This window comes from Bison bison, unplaced genomic scaffold (genome assembly GCF_000754665.1).
Source record: "Bison bison bison isolate TAMUID 2011002044 unplaced genomic scaffold, Bison_UMD1.0 scf7180017864473, whole genome shotgun sequence".
NCBI classification, from domain to species: Eukaryota; Metazoa; Chordata; class Mammalia; order Artiodactyla; family Bovidae; genus Bison; species Bison bison.
The window spans coordinates 2,811,063-2,827,365 of NW_011495034.1; the positions used below are offsets into that span (position 1 = coordinate 2,811,063).

General features: G+C 38.4%; 1 protein-coding gene across 3 annotated transcripts in view; it reads left to right on the forward strand.

The window, feature by feature from the left end:
* The window catches only part of DOPEY1 (dopey family member 1), a 92,341-nt gene extending 76,121 nt beyond the window's left edge, over positions 1 to 16,220 (forward strand). For 2 of the 3 annotated variants that reach the window (XM_010861733.1, XM_010861735.1), the window contains 13 exons: positions 2,714 to 2,780; positions 2,933 to 3,077; positions 3,456 to 3,535; positions 4,826 to 4,935; positions 5,187 to 5,336; positions 5,477 to 5,538; positions 7,020 to 7,172; positions 8,322 to 8,458; positions 9,324 to 9,379; positions 10,296 to 10,460; positions 13,042 to 13,171; positions 13,889 to 13,948; positions 15,686 to 16,220. In XM_010861733.1, coding sequence (XP_010860035.1) covers positions 2,714 to 2,780; positions 2,933 to 3,077; positions 3,456 to 3,535; positions 4,826 to 4,935; positions 5,187 to 5,336; positions 5,477 to 5,538; positions 7,020 to 7,172; positions 8,322 to 8,458; positions 9,324 to 9,379; positions 10,296 to 10,460; positions 13,042 to 13,171; positions 13,889 to 13,948; positions 15,686 to 15,991 — 1,621 coding nt within the window. In that variant the 3' untranslated portion in view covers positions 15,992 to 16,220. The remainder of the gene's footprint in view (positions 1 to 2,713; positions 2,781 to 2,932; positions 3,078 to 3,455; positions 3,536 to 4,825; positions 4,936 to 5,186; positions 5,337 to 5,476; positions 5,539 to 7,019; positions 7,173 to 8,321; positions 8,459 to 9,323; positions 9,380 to 10,295; positions 10,461 to 13,041; positions 13,172 to 13,888; positions 13,949 to 15,685) is intronic. The other variant, XM_010861734.1, reaches the window with a different exon arrangement.
* Positions 16,221 to 16,303: the final 83 nt, after the last annotated feature.

Below are 16,303 nucleotides of genomic sequence, written 5' to 3' on the forward strand. Positions count from 1 at the left end.
ATCAGAAAGGTAGAAGAAAAACAGGTATTTTCAGGGTTCTAGAAGCAAAGAGAAGTTAAGGCATGGTTAACCCCTTTAGAGAGATTAGGGAAGATGATGTATCAAAAGAGGGTGTATTTATTGATGATCCGAAGAGGATTGGTAATTTAGGAGAAAAGAGTTGGATGAGATAATAAGCACAGATGTTAAGGGCAAGGGTTAGAGTGAAAAAAGTTAGTGTGAAGTAGTCTTTGAGTTTGTTTGATCACGAAAAGAAAGAGAACTGACAAGGTAGCAGAAGAAAATGTGATTTGAAATGGTAAGGAAACCTGATGATGTTGAGTAGTGAACAGCAAAGACTCTGCCTGAATTCAAACCCCAACTCCTTTACTTCTTTGCTAGAAGGCCCTGCACAGGTTATATAACCTTTCCGTCTGTAAAATGGAGATGATAATAGTGCCTACCTCATAAAGTTGTTACAAGGATCATTTAGAGTTAGTGTTTGTTAAATTCCTAGAATACTGCCTGGCTGATAATGACTATTATTTAAGGGGAGAGTGCTCCATAGGAGATTGTAGGGAGCGGGGGCCTCCTTGGGAGCACCAGATTCCAGAGACAGCTGGGAGGGGATGGAGACCGGGGAATGGCAGGGTAAGAGTGAGAAAAAAGGCTGCATTTCCTCTAAAACTTGGTGACTCAGGTTGATCCTTCAACCAGCAGCAATAGAGTCGCCTGGGAGCTTGTTGGAAACGTAGACGCTCAAGCTCCAACCCAGACCACCCAAATCAGAATCTGCAGTTTAACAAGGGTCTCAAGTGATTACATTACATCCTGGAATTTGAAAAGGACTGCTTAAGACAGAAGAGGGGAATTCCCCAAAGGGAATCCCTTGTCTCCAACCTGTTTGCATTACTCCAGACATTCAATGTGCTGTTCCACTGAATGGGATGTAAACTCAACCGCATGCAAAGAACTTCAACCTTAGTCAGCCTCTGTAGCTCTGCTGGTGTTTTTTAAAAGTGTAGTTGGGTGGTTCTATATACAGACTTAGCTTCTCTGTTGTCCTGAAGGGAACCAGTGATTCTGCTTTGGCAACCAGTGGTCTACAAAATTTTGAAGTAGAGGGAGGGTTAGGGTTAGAGGGTTCTTTGGTAAAATGGACTCGAGATTTTGGTAAATGTAGGAATGTAGTCTTACACCAGGAAGCAGAGAGGAGGTGGAAGAACAAGGATGAGAGCTGGAGGAGAGCTGGTCAGCCTGTAGAAGCTGAGTAACACTGCGAACCCTAGCAATGATCCCTGGACCCTCATGCTGTTTTCTAAACCAGAAATCTGAAGGGGTTTACGACATTGAAGGTGTAGTGGAAAGAGCAGTGGACTCGGCATCTGCAATTCCTGGACCAAAGATAAAGATAACTAGTGTGTATGATAGTTTTTATTGATGAGAGATAACTGTAAACCCTGGAAATCAGAACAGTGTTCCCATAAAGATTTCTGATTCTTCTCTTTGGATATCTAGTTCTAACTCTCATCTCTGGGACCCAGGGTACGTCAATAAACTTTTCCAAGGCTATTTTCCCATCTGTCAAGAGTAATAATACCTGCCTTACCTACCTCTAAATTGTTCTAAGGCTCAAAGAAGGAATATATGGACAGCTCTTTGAATCATCACCAAATATCCTGCTAATCTCATTAAAAATTAAAACCAACTGTCAGACTTCTGCCTTCTCCCCTACAAGATTTTTCTGTTTCATCACCTGTTTTTTCTTCCTTTCTCATTTCTCAAATAATGAAGTGTTCTACCTCCTTCTCAATGTGTGTATCTTCTGAGTATTTAAATTAAAAGTTGGGCATTTTCACTTATACTAGAAAACTAACTCCTTTTTTAAATTGGGTGGTTTATTTTTTCTCCCAACCAGTCCACTGATCCTCTAAAAATTCCTAATTATAAAATAGAAATTTATATGATTGTTCTTCAATATCACTTTAGGTGTTAGTTTGGAAATAACTATGCATATATTTAATAAAATCAAGTTAAATATTGAGTAGAATTTTAGCAAACAATGGAAATGGATTTCTTACATTCAAGAATTCTTTTTTATCTATTATACACATAAAGAAACCATTTTTAGATTGGTGGGGTTTTTAAATTTTTTGTTAATATATAAATCACAGAAAACATACAAATTATAAGTTATTACAAAGTAAAGATGTCAACTGTACAATCACAAACCTAAATTAAGAAATGAGACACCATATGTCCCCTCAAGTTCCCTCCTAATTACTGTCCTTTCCCTTCTCCTCAAGATAGTCTCTATTCTGACATATAGTGCCACAGATAAATGTTGCCTTGTTTTTGAACAACAACTCTGTTTTATGTCTACTACTGCATACAGCATATGTTTAATAAAAATTATCCATGTAATTTCATGTAGCTATAATTTGTTCATTTTCATTGCTGTTTAGTATTTCATATGAATACACCACAGTTTATCTCTTCTATTGCTGGACAATCCGATTTTATAAATAATGCTGCTATGAACATCCTTGCACAGGTGTTTGCATGCATAGGTTTATGCATTTCACCTGAGTCATAGAATGTCCACATACACCCATATTCGTTACACATACAAAGTTAAAATTGAGACCATAAACCACTTGCTGTGAAAAATTATGTTACATCATTTTCTTTACACTAATATTTCCTGTTTGTTTTTTTTCTTTGACCCTTTCAGAGTTCTGAATGAGTTTATCATGAAAAACCCTAGTTTGGAGAATAAAAAAGACCAAAGAGACCTCCAGGTAAGTCATTCTGAATTGAGTGCTGTTGCCAAAACTCTGTTTCTCAGTGCTCTCAAATCTAAAATGGGAAGGTCAGATAAGATCATCTGTGAAGTTTCGTGTGTGTGCCTGTGTACACACAGAGATATGATGGGTTCTCCTTGTTTCTTCAGGATGTGACTCATAAAATAGTGGATGCAATTGGTGCAATTGCTGGTTCTTCTTTGGAACAGACAACATGGCTGCGGCGAAATCTTGAAGTTAAGCCTTCTCCCAAAATAATGGTAGATGGAACCAATTTAGAATCTGATGTTGAAGGTATTGATCCCCCTACACTGAAGTTTGTATGTGTAGGCATCTGTCCCTTGGTGGCTCAGCTGTAAAGAATCTGCCTGCAATGCAGGAGACATAGGTTCAATCCCTGGGTCGGGAAGATCCCCTGGAGGAAGAAATGGCAACCCACTCCAGTATTCTTGCCTGGAGAATCCCACGGACAGAGAAGCCTGGCTGGCTTCATGGGGTCACAAGAGACAGACACAACTTAGCAACTGAACCACCATCACCACTCATTAAGAAATTATTGCAGCCAGCACTATAATTGCTGTAAAATCCTCCCTTTTCTCGTGTTTAACATGTAGTTTTTTTCAGTGAGAAAAAAACCTAACTATATCTTTACCTGTCTTTTTTCTTATTTAGATATGTTATCACCTGCAATGGAAACCTCAAACATAACTCCTTCTGTATATAGTGTCCATGCATTGACATTACTTTCTGAGGTAAATATTGTCAGATTTTTTCACATGAACTTTCAAGTAAACAGTTAGTAAGTAGTTCTTACAAAGGAGATTTTAATTTGAAATATTATTTTGTAGTTCAAGAAATCAGTATAAAATAAAGTTTAGACTTTGTATTCAGATTAGTAGTTTGTTAAATATTAATGACAGCAATTTAGACCTTGCTCCCTGCCATGCACTATTTTTTTTTTTTACAAGTGTACTGTTTAAAAATGAACAGTGCTTTTGTATCACAGTTTGGTAGGGAAGGGTGGAAGTGGTATAACGATGCTGGTCACTATTAAGTATTTACAGTTTACCAAACATTTGCATGGGCTTCCCTGATAGCTCAGTTGGTAAAGAATACACCTGCAGTGCAGGAGACCCTGGTTCGATTCCGGGATCTGGAAGATTCACTGGAGAAGGGATACACTACCCACTCCAGTATTCTTGGGCTTCCCTTGTGGCTGAGCTCGTAAAGAATCCACCTGCAATGTGGGAAACCTGGGTTCGATGCCTGGGTTGGGAAGATCCTCTGGAGAAGGGAAAGGCTACCCACTCCAGAATTCTGGCCTGGAGAATTCCATGGACTGTGTAGTCCACGGTGTCACAAAGAGTCAGACGTGACTTTAGCAACTTTAGACATTGCTCCTCCCATGCACTATTTTTTACAAGTGTACTGTTTAAAATTGAACAGTGCTTTTGTATCACAATTTGGTAGGGAAGGGTAGAAGTGATATAACGATGCTGGTCACTATTAAGTATTTACAGTTTACCAAACATTTTTATATAAATGCTCTGACATGCTCTTTTTTTATACCCTGTTATACAGACCTGCAGTTCCTTTTTGTTTCCCCTTTACAGATGTGGTTACTGGACCTTACAAAGATTAGAACAGTATGACTAAGGCAAATAGCTAGTTGACAGAGTTGCATCTCAATTCATGAGGTTGGATTTTTCCTAAATCCCCTGGTAACCCAGTCAGGGAGAGAGGTACTGAGTTTCCAGTCTTAAATTTGGTGTTCACTCCCTAATCACATTGGAAGGTTCTTAACCTCTCTTTTTCTCCTCTTCCTAGTAATATTTGCCCATATGTATATTCTTTAGTTACAATGGGAAAAAATGCAAATAGTTGCAGAAGCCATTCATGTAAAAGTGGATTTAAGGAATTTGCTTTTAGATTTTTCTAATTTTAAGGTATTCTAGATGTTCTTACAGATTGAAAACCACCTCTAGATGCTGTCAGTTTCAGCTCTCAGATTATACATTCCATTTCATTTATGTTTTTTTTAGGTTTTGGCTCATCTTTTGGATATGGTTTTCTACAGTGATGAAAAAGAACGAGTCATTCCTTTACTTGTAAATATTATGCATTATGTTGTGCCCTACCTCCGAAATCATAGGTACTACTATTATTTAACTAGATGTGTTAGTTAACTCGTATTCTGTTAAAAATAAGTTGTGTTCCTTTATTCCAAAAATGAAATTATCACAAAATGACTTTATTTTTACCTTAAATTATAGTGATAAAAATGTTTCTTTTACACAAGTGCTATTTCCCATCATTGCTTTAGGTAAATGTGAATACTTATGAGTAACTTAATATGATGAATAGTTATAACATAGAGGTTAACGTGGTTTTCCTTCCTCTCAGCGCACATAATGCACCCAGTTATCGAGCCTGTGTCCAGCTGCTGAGCAGTCTTAGTGGGTATCAGTACACACGGAGAGCTTGGAAAAAAGAAGCCTTTGACCTCTTTATGGATCCCAGTTTCTTTCAAATGGATGCCTCTTGTGTTAACCAGTAAGTCCTCCTGCTTCTATTCAACATGCTAATGCATCTCACAGAATCTGTTGAAATCAACTGCTATCTGCAAAGTAGAACACTTTTTAAATACTAACAACAAAATGTTAATTACATATCATGATCCTGGTTTCTTTCAGTTGGAGAGCAATTATGGACAATCTGATGACACATGATAAGACAACGTTTAGAGATTTAATGAGTGAGTACTATGGATGACAACCTAAGTGTCTTTCCTGTACATGAGCCATTCTTATTTGCTTTGCTCTTGTCCAGAAACTACTGAATTAGCTCTTTGTCAGGTTATAGTGATACGTAGTACCCTACAGGAATATAAAGTTGAAACTTGAAGAAGATAGCATAGTAGATAAATAATCAGTAAACTATTTGGCCTTGTCACATTTGTCTCTAACTTGTTTCCCCAGCACATGGCATGGAACCTGGCACTCAGTAATCACTGAAGGAAGGACTGACCGCCAGGAAGGCCGAGAAAAGCAGGCAACAGGGACAGACCTATCAAACAAGTCACTCTAAGTCCTAGGGCTCTGGGGGATTCCCTGGACATCCATCCCGTGGGCAGGACTCCAGGCTTCCACGGCAGGGGGTTTGGATTCCATCCTTGGTAGGGGAAGTGAGACCCATGCTGTGAGCCAGGGCGAAAAAGAAGATACTTGGGGCTGTGTTTATCTCCTTTAAATGAAGAAAGAGAGGGGCCAAGAAGTCAGAATCACTTTCCACCCCACTCCTTCTCTATTTTGTTTATAAATTGGGGTTCCTCGATAGTATTTCATTTGGGAAAAAAAAAGTTGTCTTGTTTTCTTAAAGTTTGAAAATTATCCAACTAATGATCTTAAATAGCAGCGAAGTTGAATGAATCCCTAGAATTTTATGTCCCTTCTTAACCAGGCTGCAGTTTCCCCTCTGGAAAAGGGACAGTGTATTCTCTAATCTCCACAGGTTTGTTTTAAGGTTGAGATTCATCTTTTTAACAGTTATTTATTAAAAGACAAAAATGCAGCAGGCATTATGCTTACCTTAATCCAATAAGTAAAATTATTTCAGGGAGCAAGTAAGAAGTTGTGAAGGAAATAGGGCGCTACAAGAGATTTTAAATAACAGCTCAGGAGTTCATACTTGAGGTGAAACTAAAAAAAAAGACAGCCATGAGCATGCCTAGGGACAAAGTATTCTAGGAATAAAGGACAAAAATTATAAAGTCCTCAGGATAGAAGCAAGCTTACTGAGTTCACGAAAGAGCAAAGACAGAATGGCTACAAAGAGGGAACGGGGGTGAGTACAAGACAAGAGGAGGGAGAGCTCGGTAGGCTAGGCTGGGCCAGGCCAGAAGTTTTTAAAACAATGAGAAGGATTTAGGCAGATGGCATAAAATAATGGCTTTATAAAATGGCATTGTTAGTGATTTCACTTTCTGAAACCTATAGTCCTCAATTTTCTTCTCTCTCCACATTGCACTTCCTACTAATTGGTCTCTGACTTGTGGACGCTGGTTCTGTGTGCCAGCCCATCTGCCTCGGAGAAGAGCTCCCCAGTCCTCCACCAGAAGCGCCTGTCTCTCGGATGTCATAGGGTTTCTAGACATTCTTAAAAATGAAAAGCACAAGCATCTTTTTTCAAATCGCTAGATAACTGTAACAACCTCTCTTGCTTTTTTATCCCCTTCAGCTCGTGTAGCTGTGGCCCAAAGCAGTTCACTTAATCTCTTTGCAAACCGTGATGTGGAACTAGAGCAGAGAGCCATGCTTCTGAAAAGATTAGCATTTGCTATTTTTAGCAGTGAAATTGACCAGTATCAGAAATATCTTCCTGATATACAAGGTAAACAGTGGAAAAGTATTTTCTCTATTTTCCAAACTGTTGAGTTTTTGTTGTTCCTTAGAAAATACTTTCCCTAAGTTGTAAGTTGGAGTGAAATATTTACCAAATGTTGGTGGATGGAGAATGTTGTAGAATTAGAAATTTATTCTATTGAAACAACAAAAATTAATTATCACTCGTATGTAAAAGAAATCAAACACTGAGTTCATAGGATTGCCTAAACATGGTCTCTATTTTATTATTTGGGTCAAATTTCCTGGGAAGTCATGTTTGAGAATGAGGTGTAAGACTGTTTTGCTGCAGCCAGGCATATTAGTGGGTTTTTTTGTTTTTTGTTTTTTATTGTGGATGAGAGGTTATACATCTTTAAAGGAGGAGACTGAAATAGACACATAACCAGGAAATTTTAGCTAGAATCTGGGGACAGAGCAGCGGGTTGTGTAAGGTTTCTGATCACCTTCATCACCTGGGTTTGGTGGTCCTGTGTCCTGGAGGGTATCGGTGCAGTCATCACCCTGAGCCACCAGTGGCCCTGTAGCAGGAGTGAACTTGCCCGGGCAGAACTGTTTGCTGCACACAAGTCAGTGTGCGGGCAGCCACCAGCCTCGGCAGGCGGTGTGGGGATTGGGTTGAGAATGAGATTGTCATCTTTTTACAGAGATTATTCCTCTCTCTCTGAAGATAAAGGACTCCTTCTTTTCTGACTCTTTATACCTAATGTCCAGTGTACATCGTACACACTACTTGTCCTGTGATGTTTTTAACATTGACTAGATTGGTGCTACTCAAAGTGTGGTCCATAGACTAGTATCAGTCTGTTATTCCATCCATGATAAGTACAGAAATGTAGAGTAAGCATTTTAAGCCTTTACAGCAATTTGATAGAATCTCTTGAATCTAGAAATGAGAACATGGCACTGAATTTTATATATCTTTAATTTGATTTTTCTAGTAAAAATCAAATTAATGAAATTAATTTGATTAATCAAATTAATGAAAGTATCTGCACCAGATTACAAATTTTTTAAAAAGTTGATTCTTCATCATAGTTTTGGAAATACTGGATTATATAGAAATGTTTATATGGAAATGATTCTAAATATTTAGATATTGAAAATATATTGGATTTTTTTGTTTGTTTGTTTTCAGAGAGATTGGTTGAGAGTCTTCGTCTGCCCCAGGTGCCAACTCTTCACTCTCAAGTGTTCCTGTTTTTCAGAGTGTTACTTTTGAGAATGTCTCCACAACATCTTACCTCGCTCTGGCCTACCATGATCACAGAACTTGTGAGTTAATTTTAACTCAGGTAGTAAATCTGAATTATAAAACAATGTGACAAGCATCAGCATGCTTACTGGATAAAAACTAATTTTGGAAGAGAATTGAACTCTAGTTAAGCCTGTTACCGAAAATTTTTACAGCTGAAAATAGTGAAACAAGTCAGATTATGTCTCCATAGTTTAAACTTTGAAATATGCAATATTCAGGGTTATTAGCTCCTTGTGAATCATTACTTCGTCAGATCTGGTTTAGTTCATTCTCTTCTACACTAACTTTTAACTGTGTCATGGTTGCCAGGCCTGGTTCCGCCTATAGTAGAACCTCCAGGGTGATTAGAGGTGGGTTAGCTGGATTTAGGTGGCCTGAAGGCATGCATCACTCTGAAATGCAGCACTTACCCAGATAAGCTGCTTCAGAGACACTCTGATAAGATTTTGTAAAGTCCCAAACAATAAATCTTCTTAAGTCCCAGATACCAGCCCTTTCTCCTCTCAGACCAAACCATCACCCTCATCTGAACAACTTGAGGGGTGGGGGGCGGGGGGAAGAGATGAGTAAATAAAGAGAAAACAATCTCTTAACTCTGAAAACCCAGCCCTATACTATCCTCACAAACAAATGGCTGTAACATTTGTCTTTTTATGGTTTGTTTCATAATCACCAAATAAGAGCATGCTTTCATCCCACCTCTGCCAGATGAGTAGCACAGCTCTGTGCTAAACATCCAGTTTTATTTTTAGAAACTAAGTATAATTTCATGATCCTAAAGTTGTATCCTAAAATTTGTGTTTGGATTGATGAAAATATAGCCTAAAGATAACTTGAAGGAAGGATTAGATAAACATTTGACACTTATTCTGTGGTCTTCAGGTACAGGTATTTTTACTGATGGAGCAGGAACTCACTGCTGATGAAGATATTTCACGGTAATATGTAATTCATTTTAGTATTGTCAGTGTTTAGTATCCTAAATCATCCAGAATGTTACTTTACAACTAGGATGGAATAGACACTATTTCATCTGAACAGTTTATGTATTTAGTCTGTTGTTATCCAGTTTATCGCTTTGGGCTATGGTACAGTTTCATGTATACCTGAGGTTTTTTAGACTGAATTAAACTATCCAAATTTGCGGCTGTGGGCCTCTAGACATAAATACAGTCTCAGGCAATGCTATTTCTACAACTGTCACCACAGTAATGTAGCAACATTGCTATGTGAACAAGGTTGGTTTTAGCAGGTCATCTCTTTTCCCTGAAACATGCAGCAAAACCTATTACGGCAGGTAACTTGTAACTAAGGTATTCAGATGTCCATATCTTCCAGAAGGATCTCAGTTTAATGTACTAGAATTTTCTTCTTTTTAGTGAAGCAGTTTATTAATATATGACTAAACAGAATTTATTTTTATTTAGGAATTTTTGTACAAATCAGTTTACAAATTGAAAAGTTCCTTTGACACTGTGTCTTGAATTTGTTTGCTACTCTTCAGTGCTAGGTTTCTAAGTGTCCCCTGTACTAATAACCGTGGGGATTATGAGAGGAATTTTCCCTCTCACTATCTTTACAGAAGGGCACTGAGTAGCAGGGAGGCCTGTTAGTTTCACAGCTTATATTTTTATCCTTCTTGAGTAGTTATTCTCTATTTTTATATTCTTAATATTTAAATGAACAGAAATGAATTTTTGATTTGAGAACAGTATAATTTAGTCATGACCTTGCTTAGCAACTACTGGTACATTTACCAGACTGATTATGAAAAATATTAGCTGGCATTTTGAGATTTTTTGGGAATTACTTGTCAGAGGGTACAACTGCTGACAGCACTGTCCCTGCCCACAGGACTTCAGGCCCCTCTGTGGCTGGTCTGGAGACAACCTACACAGGAGGTAATGGCTTTTCTACTTCATACAACAGCCAGCGGTGGTTAAACCTCTATCTCTCTGCTTGCAAATTTTTGGATTTGGCTCTGGCGTTGCCCTCCGAAAATCTTCCTCAATTTCAGATGTAAGTAAAATAAGGATATTAAGTAGACATTTTGGAAATGCATTTGCTTTGGTCAGTGACATCTAAGATAGAACTTTTTGTGTAAGTCAAAGTATTTATAATTTTTGGCAGGAGGATGGTGGGGCAACACTGTTATTGGGAGGTATTGGAAATGGTTGTCATGGATCTATTATGACCAAGAGACCATTCAGTCAGTAGACTGAGTAGCCAGCAGATGTGAGGCAGTGGGACACCTGACTCACCAGCTTCAGGCCCAGTGCAGGAGCTGGTGGTGGTGGCGGCGTAGTAGCTAAGTCATATCCAACTCTTTTATGACCGCATGAACTGTAGCCGGCCAGGCTTCTCTGTCCATGGGATTTTCTAGATGAGAATACTGGAATGGGTTGCCATTTCCTACTCCAGGGGATCTTCCCAACCCAGGGACTGAACCCGTGTTTCCTGCATTGGCAGGCAGCTTCTTTACCACCTTTTCTTTCAGATGATAGTGAACTGAACTAGAGATGGCAGAAGGGAAGAGGGAGAAATTAATATAACTAAATTCTCATGAAATGCCTTGTTCATAAGTGCTCAAAATATTTAATTATGGTTTTTCATATTTGAGCTTCCCTGGTGGCTCAGCCAGTAAAGAAACTGCCTGCAATGCAGGAGACCCAGGTTCAATCCCTGGGTCAGGAAGATCCCCTGGAAAAGGGAATGGCTACCCACTCCAGTATCCTTGCCTGGAGAATTCCATGGACAGAGGAGCCTGGTGGGCTATAGTCCATGGGGTTGCAAAGAGTCGGACACAACTGAGCAGCTATCACTTTCACTTTTTTTCATATTTGTTAAAGTAATATGCAAGCACTATAAGATTGTTTCATTAATACGTGGCTAAGATAATTGGAGAATTTATCCACATTAAATTATACATTTATAAATTGTATTATTCTATCCAATATATTCAAGAATATTGGCTATTAATAGGGTGCAATGAAATATTAATAGGATAAAGAGTAAGATACCAGAACCTTTTTTCTCTAAAAACTGCTGTTGTACAAGCTTACTTTTAATTAAATGTAATGGTAAGAACTAGAAATTTTTTTTACATCAATTCCCATTCCTTTTTCCCCCCATTTGAAACCATATATATTCACTTCTTAATGAATTTCAGTGGTTGGATGTCTGGTAAAATATTACTCCTGAAGAAATTTAGAAAAGGATACTAAGCAGAATTGTAGGAAACTGTCCAAAATTAACTAGGAAGCTTATGTTCACAGAGGTAGTAAAACTATAGTCTTCACTTTCCTTTTTAGCTTCCATGGTGAGAACCATAACGAGCTTACCCTCTTGTCAAGATACAGAAAAGGGATCAAAAATGTAATATCAACTACATGTTTTTTTTTTAACTACTATGTCTTTTTTTTTTCCCTTAAAATCTATAAGGTGGTAAAAGATAACATGGAGAATTTCATAATTTTTGAAAGAGTAATATCTTTTTACTCATGATTTTTTCAAATGTTTAAAAAGATGCTCAGGCTTACTCATAAGAGAAATTGAAATTAAAGTTATTAGTAACTATCAGAATGGTAAAGATCTAAAAGTGTATCTCCTTTTACCCTTAAGTAGAAACATTCTTACTAGTGTTGGAAGTATACATTGATATTGTCTAATTTTTCTCCAAAGAGGGTTTATATTTACCAAAATTCAGAATACATATTTTCCTTAGGCCAATAATTCTGCTATATCCTATGATTTATCCAACCACTGTCCTCTCAGAGACATGCACAAAATTCAGCAATTCATAAGGGTATCCATTATGGCAGTATTTGTAATAGCAAAAAATTGGACAGTGTAGGAAACTGGTTAAGTCAGTACCTTCCAACACTAGAGGACTATGTAGCTTATAAAAAGGATGGCATTTTATATGATCTTTCTCCAAGATATGTAATTAAAATAAACAGCAGTCATTTTTATGTATTGAAAGAGATGGGGGTTGCTTGTGTGAATTCATGCTTTTTTATGCATAAACTCCAGATGGATATAAACTGGCAGTACTGGTGGAACCTGTGGTGAGGGGAGACTACCTTTCTTTTGTACAACCTTTTATACTGTTTGAATTGTTTTCATAGATACTAATTTTACTTATTAAAGATGAAATTTTAAACACAAAAATAGAATGGAAGTGTACTCAGAAGTCCTACTCAGATCTTTCTTAAATCCTTTCAGTCCTTTGCCCACCTTACTATGTAATAGGTAGGAACATCTGGCCAAGTATGTGATAGAGATTTTTACCTAGGAACGAAACATGTTACTTGGTTGTGCTCATGAAAAAAACGGTGTTGAGTATTTTCCAGTTTTCATGTGTTCATTACAAATGTTCATTTACTCACTTCAACTCTGTGGGGTAGTTGACAGTGTCTTTACTCACTGACGAAGGCTTAGGTTAAGAAACAAGCTCAAGGTGACAGGGCTGCGGGCGGCACAGCTGAACATGAATCCGTGTAAGTGGTGCAGTCGCGATGTGTCTACTGTATTTAAGTGGACTTGTCTTAGAGGCACAGCGTGTATCCTACTGATGCTGATACCATTCTTCTATACATAGGTACCGATGGGCCTTCATTCCAGAAGTCTCAGATGATTCTGGTTTGGAAGTCAGAAGGCAGGGCATACATCAACGAGAATTTAAACCTTACGTAGTACGACTAGCAAAACTTCTTCGGAAAAAGGCAAAGGTATTGCATTCTTTTCAATTTATTTTTGTTAAGTATAAGCAGGTAACATTTGTAAGATATAGCATATCTTATGTACAACTTCCACTATGCATCAGGCTAATAAATTACAGATCTTTACCCAAGAAAATAGTGAGTTTCTTACTCTCAACAGTAGGCCTTTGTTACGAATGTTTTTTCTTTGCCTTCAGAAAATTTCAAAATGAAATTGTACAATTTGGGGACAGTCTGGGTTGTTATTTTGAGTACTAGTTTGTAATACGTGCTTTGAGTGCTCAGAAATTTTCCAGTCTTCTGGCGTCCCCTTTTCAGGCAGCAGCTCTTAAACCGCATTCCACAGGCTACAGAGATGGAATGGGGGACAGTGCAGAACTTGACTTAAAATCAAGTTGTTTCTTTAGGGACTAATAAGTAACAGAACAGAGATGAAGGTGAAAGTTGAATCCAGAGTTTAGGAGCACATTTGGGTACTTTCATTTTGATATTGCAGGGTCTGAAAAAATAGTCATGACAACAAATCCAGAAGCTGTGTGGTTATAGGTACATTGTCATCCCTGCATCTCATAGTAATGAGTTTTTATAGAACTCCTCCCACAAAATAAAAAAAAATGTTTTATTGGAAAGCATTTTCTCATCCAAAACACCTTAAAACAAGGTCTTCATGGCCAAGTCCACTTTTCACTGAGCAAAGGCTATGAGTTCTAATCTTTCCTTCCACAGGACAAGGAGGAGGACTTTAAGACAGTGATTTTGGAGGGATTGGAGATGGCCAGTCATCAGGTGAGGGTGGCTTTTTGATGCTTGTGATATGGCAGCAAAAGTTGCCATATCTGGACCAAATCTTGAGACACAAACCCAGGTCTGGATTTCAGCAGTACGAGAGAGGTAAAACAGGAAGGAAGTCTTTCCAGTGTAGACTGTCGAAGTGAAAGAAGTCGTTCACATGGAAACATGTTTGACTTTTTAAATTTTATTTATTACTGAGGCAGTGATTTAGTTCTGATTAAGAACAGAAGCACTAAAACAAGTGCACTCTTCTTGATCAAGAGCTAAATTTTTAGTAAAAAAGTCCTTCTATTAAAAGTACCTCTTGACAGGAATATAATCAAAAGGTTTGGAAATCGGCTGTGTAGATGGTTCAAGCATATCACTTGTTTCCCTTCAGACTCAGTTCATCTCTGCAGACCCTTAAATGGCTATTGAATCACGCTTGGACTTAGGGCAGTAAAAGTGGTGTAGCTGCCAGTCCCGGGACTGTCATTAAAGCCAGCATTACTAGGTGAGAGGAAAGGAAAGTGATTTTGTACTAAGAAATAAACTGATAGCTGCTGCTTTTTTTTTAATTTGGCCATAGATAAAGAACAAAATGATCTTTTCTTATTTGTTCCTAGAGACTTCTAAGAAGGGAAAATAGATTCAAACAGGATTTTAAGCACACAAGAAAATAAGCTGGATTTTGCATCTGCTTCTCCACTAGGAAAACTAGTGATATTAAAATACTAAGTAAACAATGAAAGTTTCTCAGCAACATCTTAGAAGGCAAACCCCATTTGTTAACAAATATGACCGACTATAATTCTGCTTCCTAAGTCCTGCTTGATATTTTTTTTCTACCTGTTGTTTTCATTATCTTTACTCAGTATGTTTTCCTATCTATGATTCTGCCCCACTTCAGACATCTTCAGATCTCTCAGAACATTGTGTAGATAGACTAATGTCTACAACTGTATTTGTATAATTTAGGTGGCTTCTCAAATTAGCTGCTTAAGTATGTAAATTACTGTTTGTACTTGGTGGACAGTCTTCACATACATTCTCATTTTACTTCTCTGCTGCCCCGTTTTATAGGTTTTATCTTGCCCACAGTAAGGACAAGGCAGAGCAGGATACCAACCCTGGACTAACTTTGCCTCCAGGCCCAGCTTTCCTTCCCCATGTGGTGTGCAAGCTAGGAGCACGCAGCAGGGCTCCCCTTGGCGGGCCTCCCCTTCCCTGTGTGGTGTGCAAGCTAGAAGCACACAGCAGGGCTCCCCTTGGCGGGCCTCTCCTCTCCCTGTGTGGTGTGATTACTCACTGGGCTCTGCTACTGTCCCGTGGCAGGTTTAAGCCTTCTGGCCACAATGTAATTGATTGATGTATTAACAGTGACATGTATAAGACCTTCTGTCTCTTCTTCTGTGGTCATTTTATGACCTAGTCCTCGGATACATTAGTGGGAGTCCAGAAATCTGGGAGCTTTTTGAGTATATGCAAAGCACAAGATGAACTTTAGTATTTGTCCATATCCAAAACCAATTCCGCTAATAACTAAGCTTGCTTGTGCATTCTAGATGGAAAATCTTCCTACAGTGTACAGTTAATAATTGACACCAGAAGGCCTCAGTTAGAAGCAGGTGTTTTAGCAAGTCTGGAATGGAGACTTAATGTCATCATTTGTATTCATTTCTTAACTCTGTTTAAGTTTTCTCACAGACTGAGGCCTTCTGTTGCTAACAGCTGCCTCTCTGTTTTCTGCAGAAAACTCCGGAGGAGGACAACTCAGGGAGAGCGCTGGGCTGGGAGCCGGGGCACTTGCTGCTCACCGCCTGCACCGTGCGCAGCCTGGAGCAGCTGCTGCCGTTCTTCAACGTGCTCAGCCAGGTCTTCAACAGCAAAGTCACCAGCCGGTGCGCAGGACACTCAGGGAGCCCCGTCCTCTACTCCACCGCCTTCCCCAACAAGGACTTGAAGCTGGAAAACCACAAACCATTTTCCAGCAAAGCTAGGCAAAAAATAGAAGAGATGGTAGAAAAAGATTTTCTGGAAGGGGTGGTAAAAACTTGAGCACCACAAGTGGTTCCATTTAGTTTAAATGTAATTATTTAAAACATTTGCTCCTGAGTTGTATAGTTTCTTTTTTTTTTTGTATGTAACAAAACATGTTTCAGGTTGTATTTAATTTAAATATTTGTAAATAAGAACAAATGTCTGACTGTGGCCTGAATCAAGTTTAAATAACTGTGGGCTCATGTTGATTATGGTGCCTAAGAGAGATCTATATATACGTAAATAGTCCACTATCGTCCATTGTTTTATTGTCCTGAGTTGTCTTAAATCTGCCAAATACACACTGTACATTTTTTCTATTCATTTCAG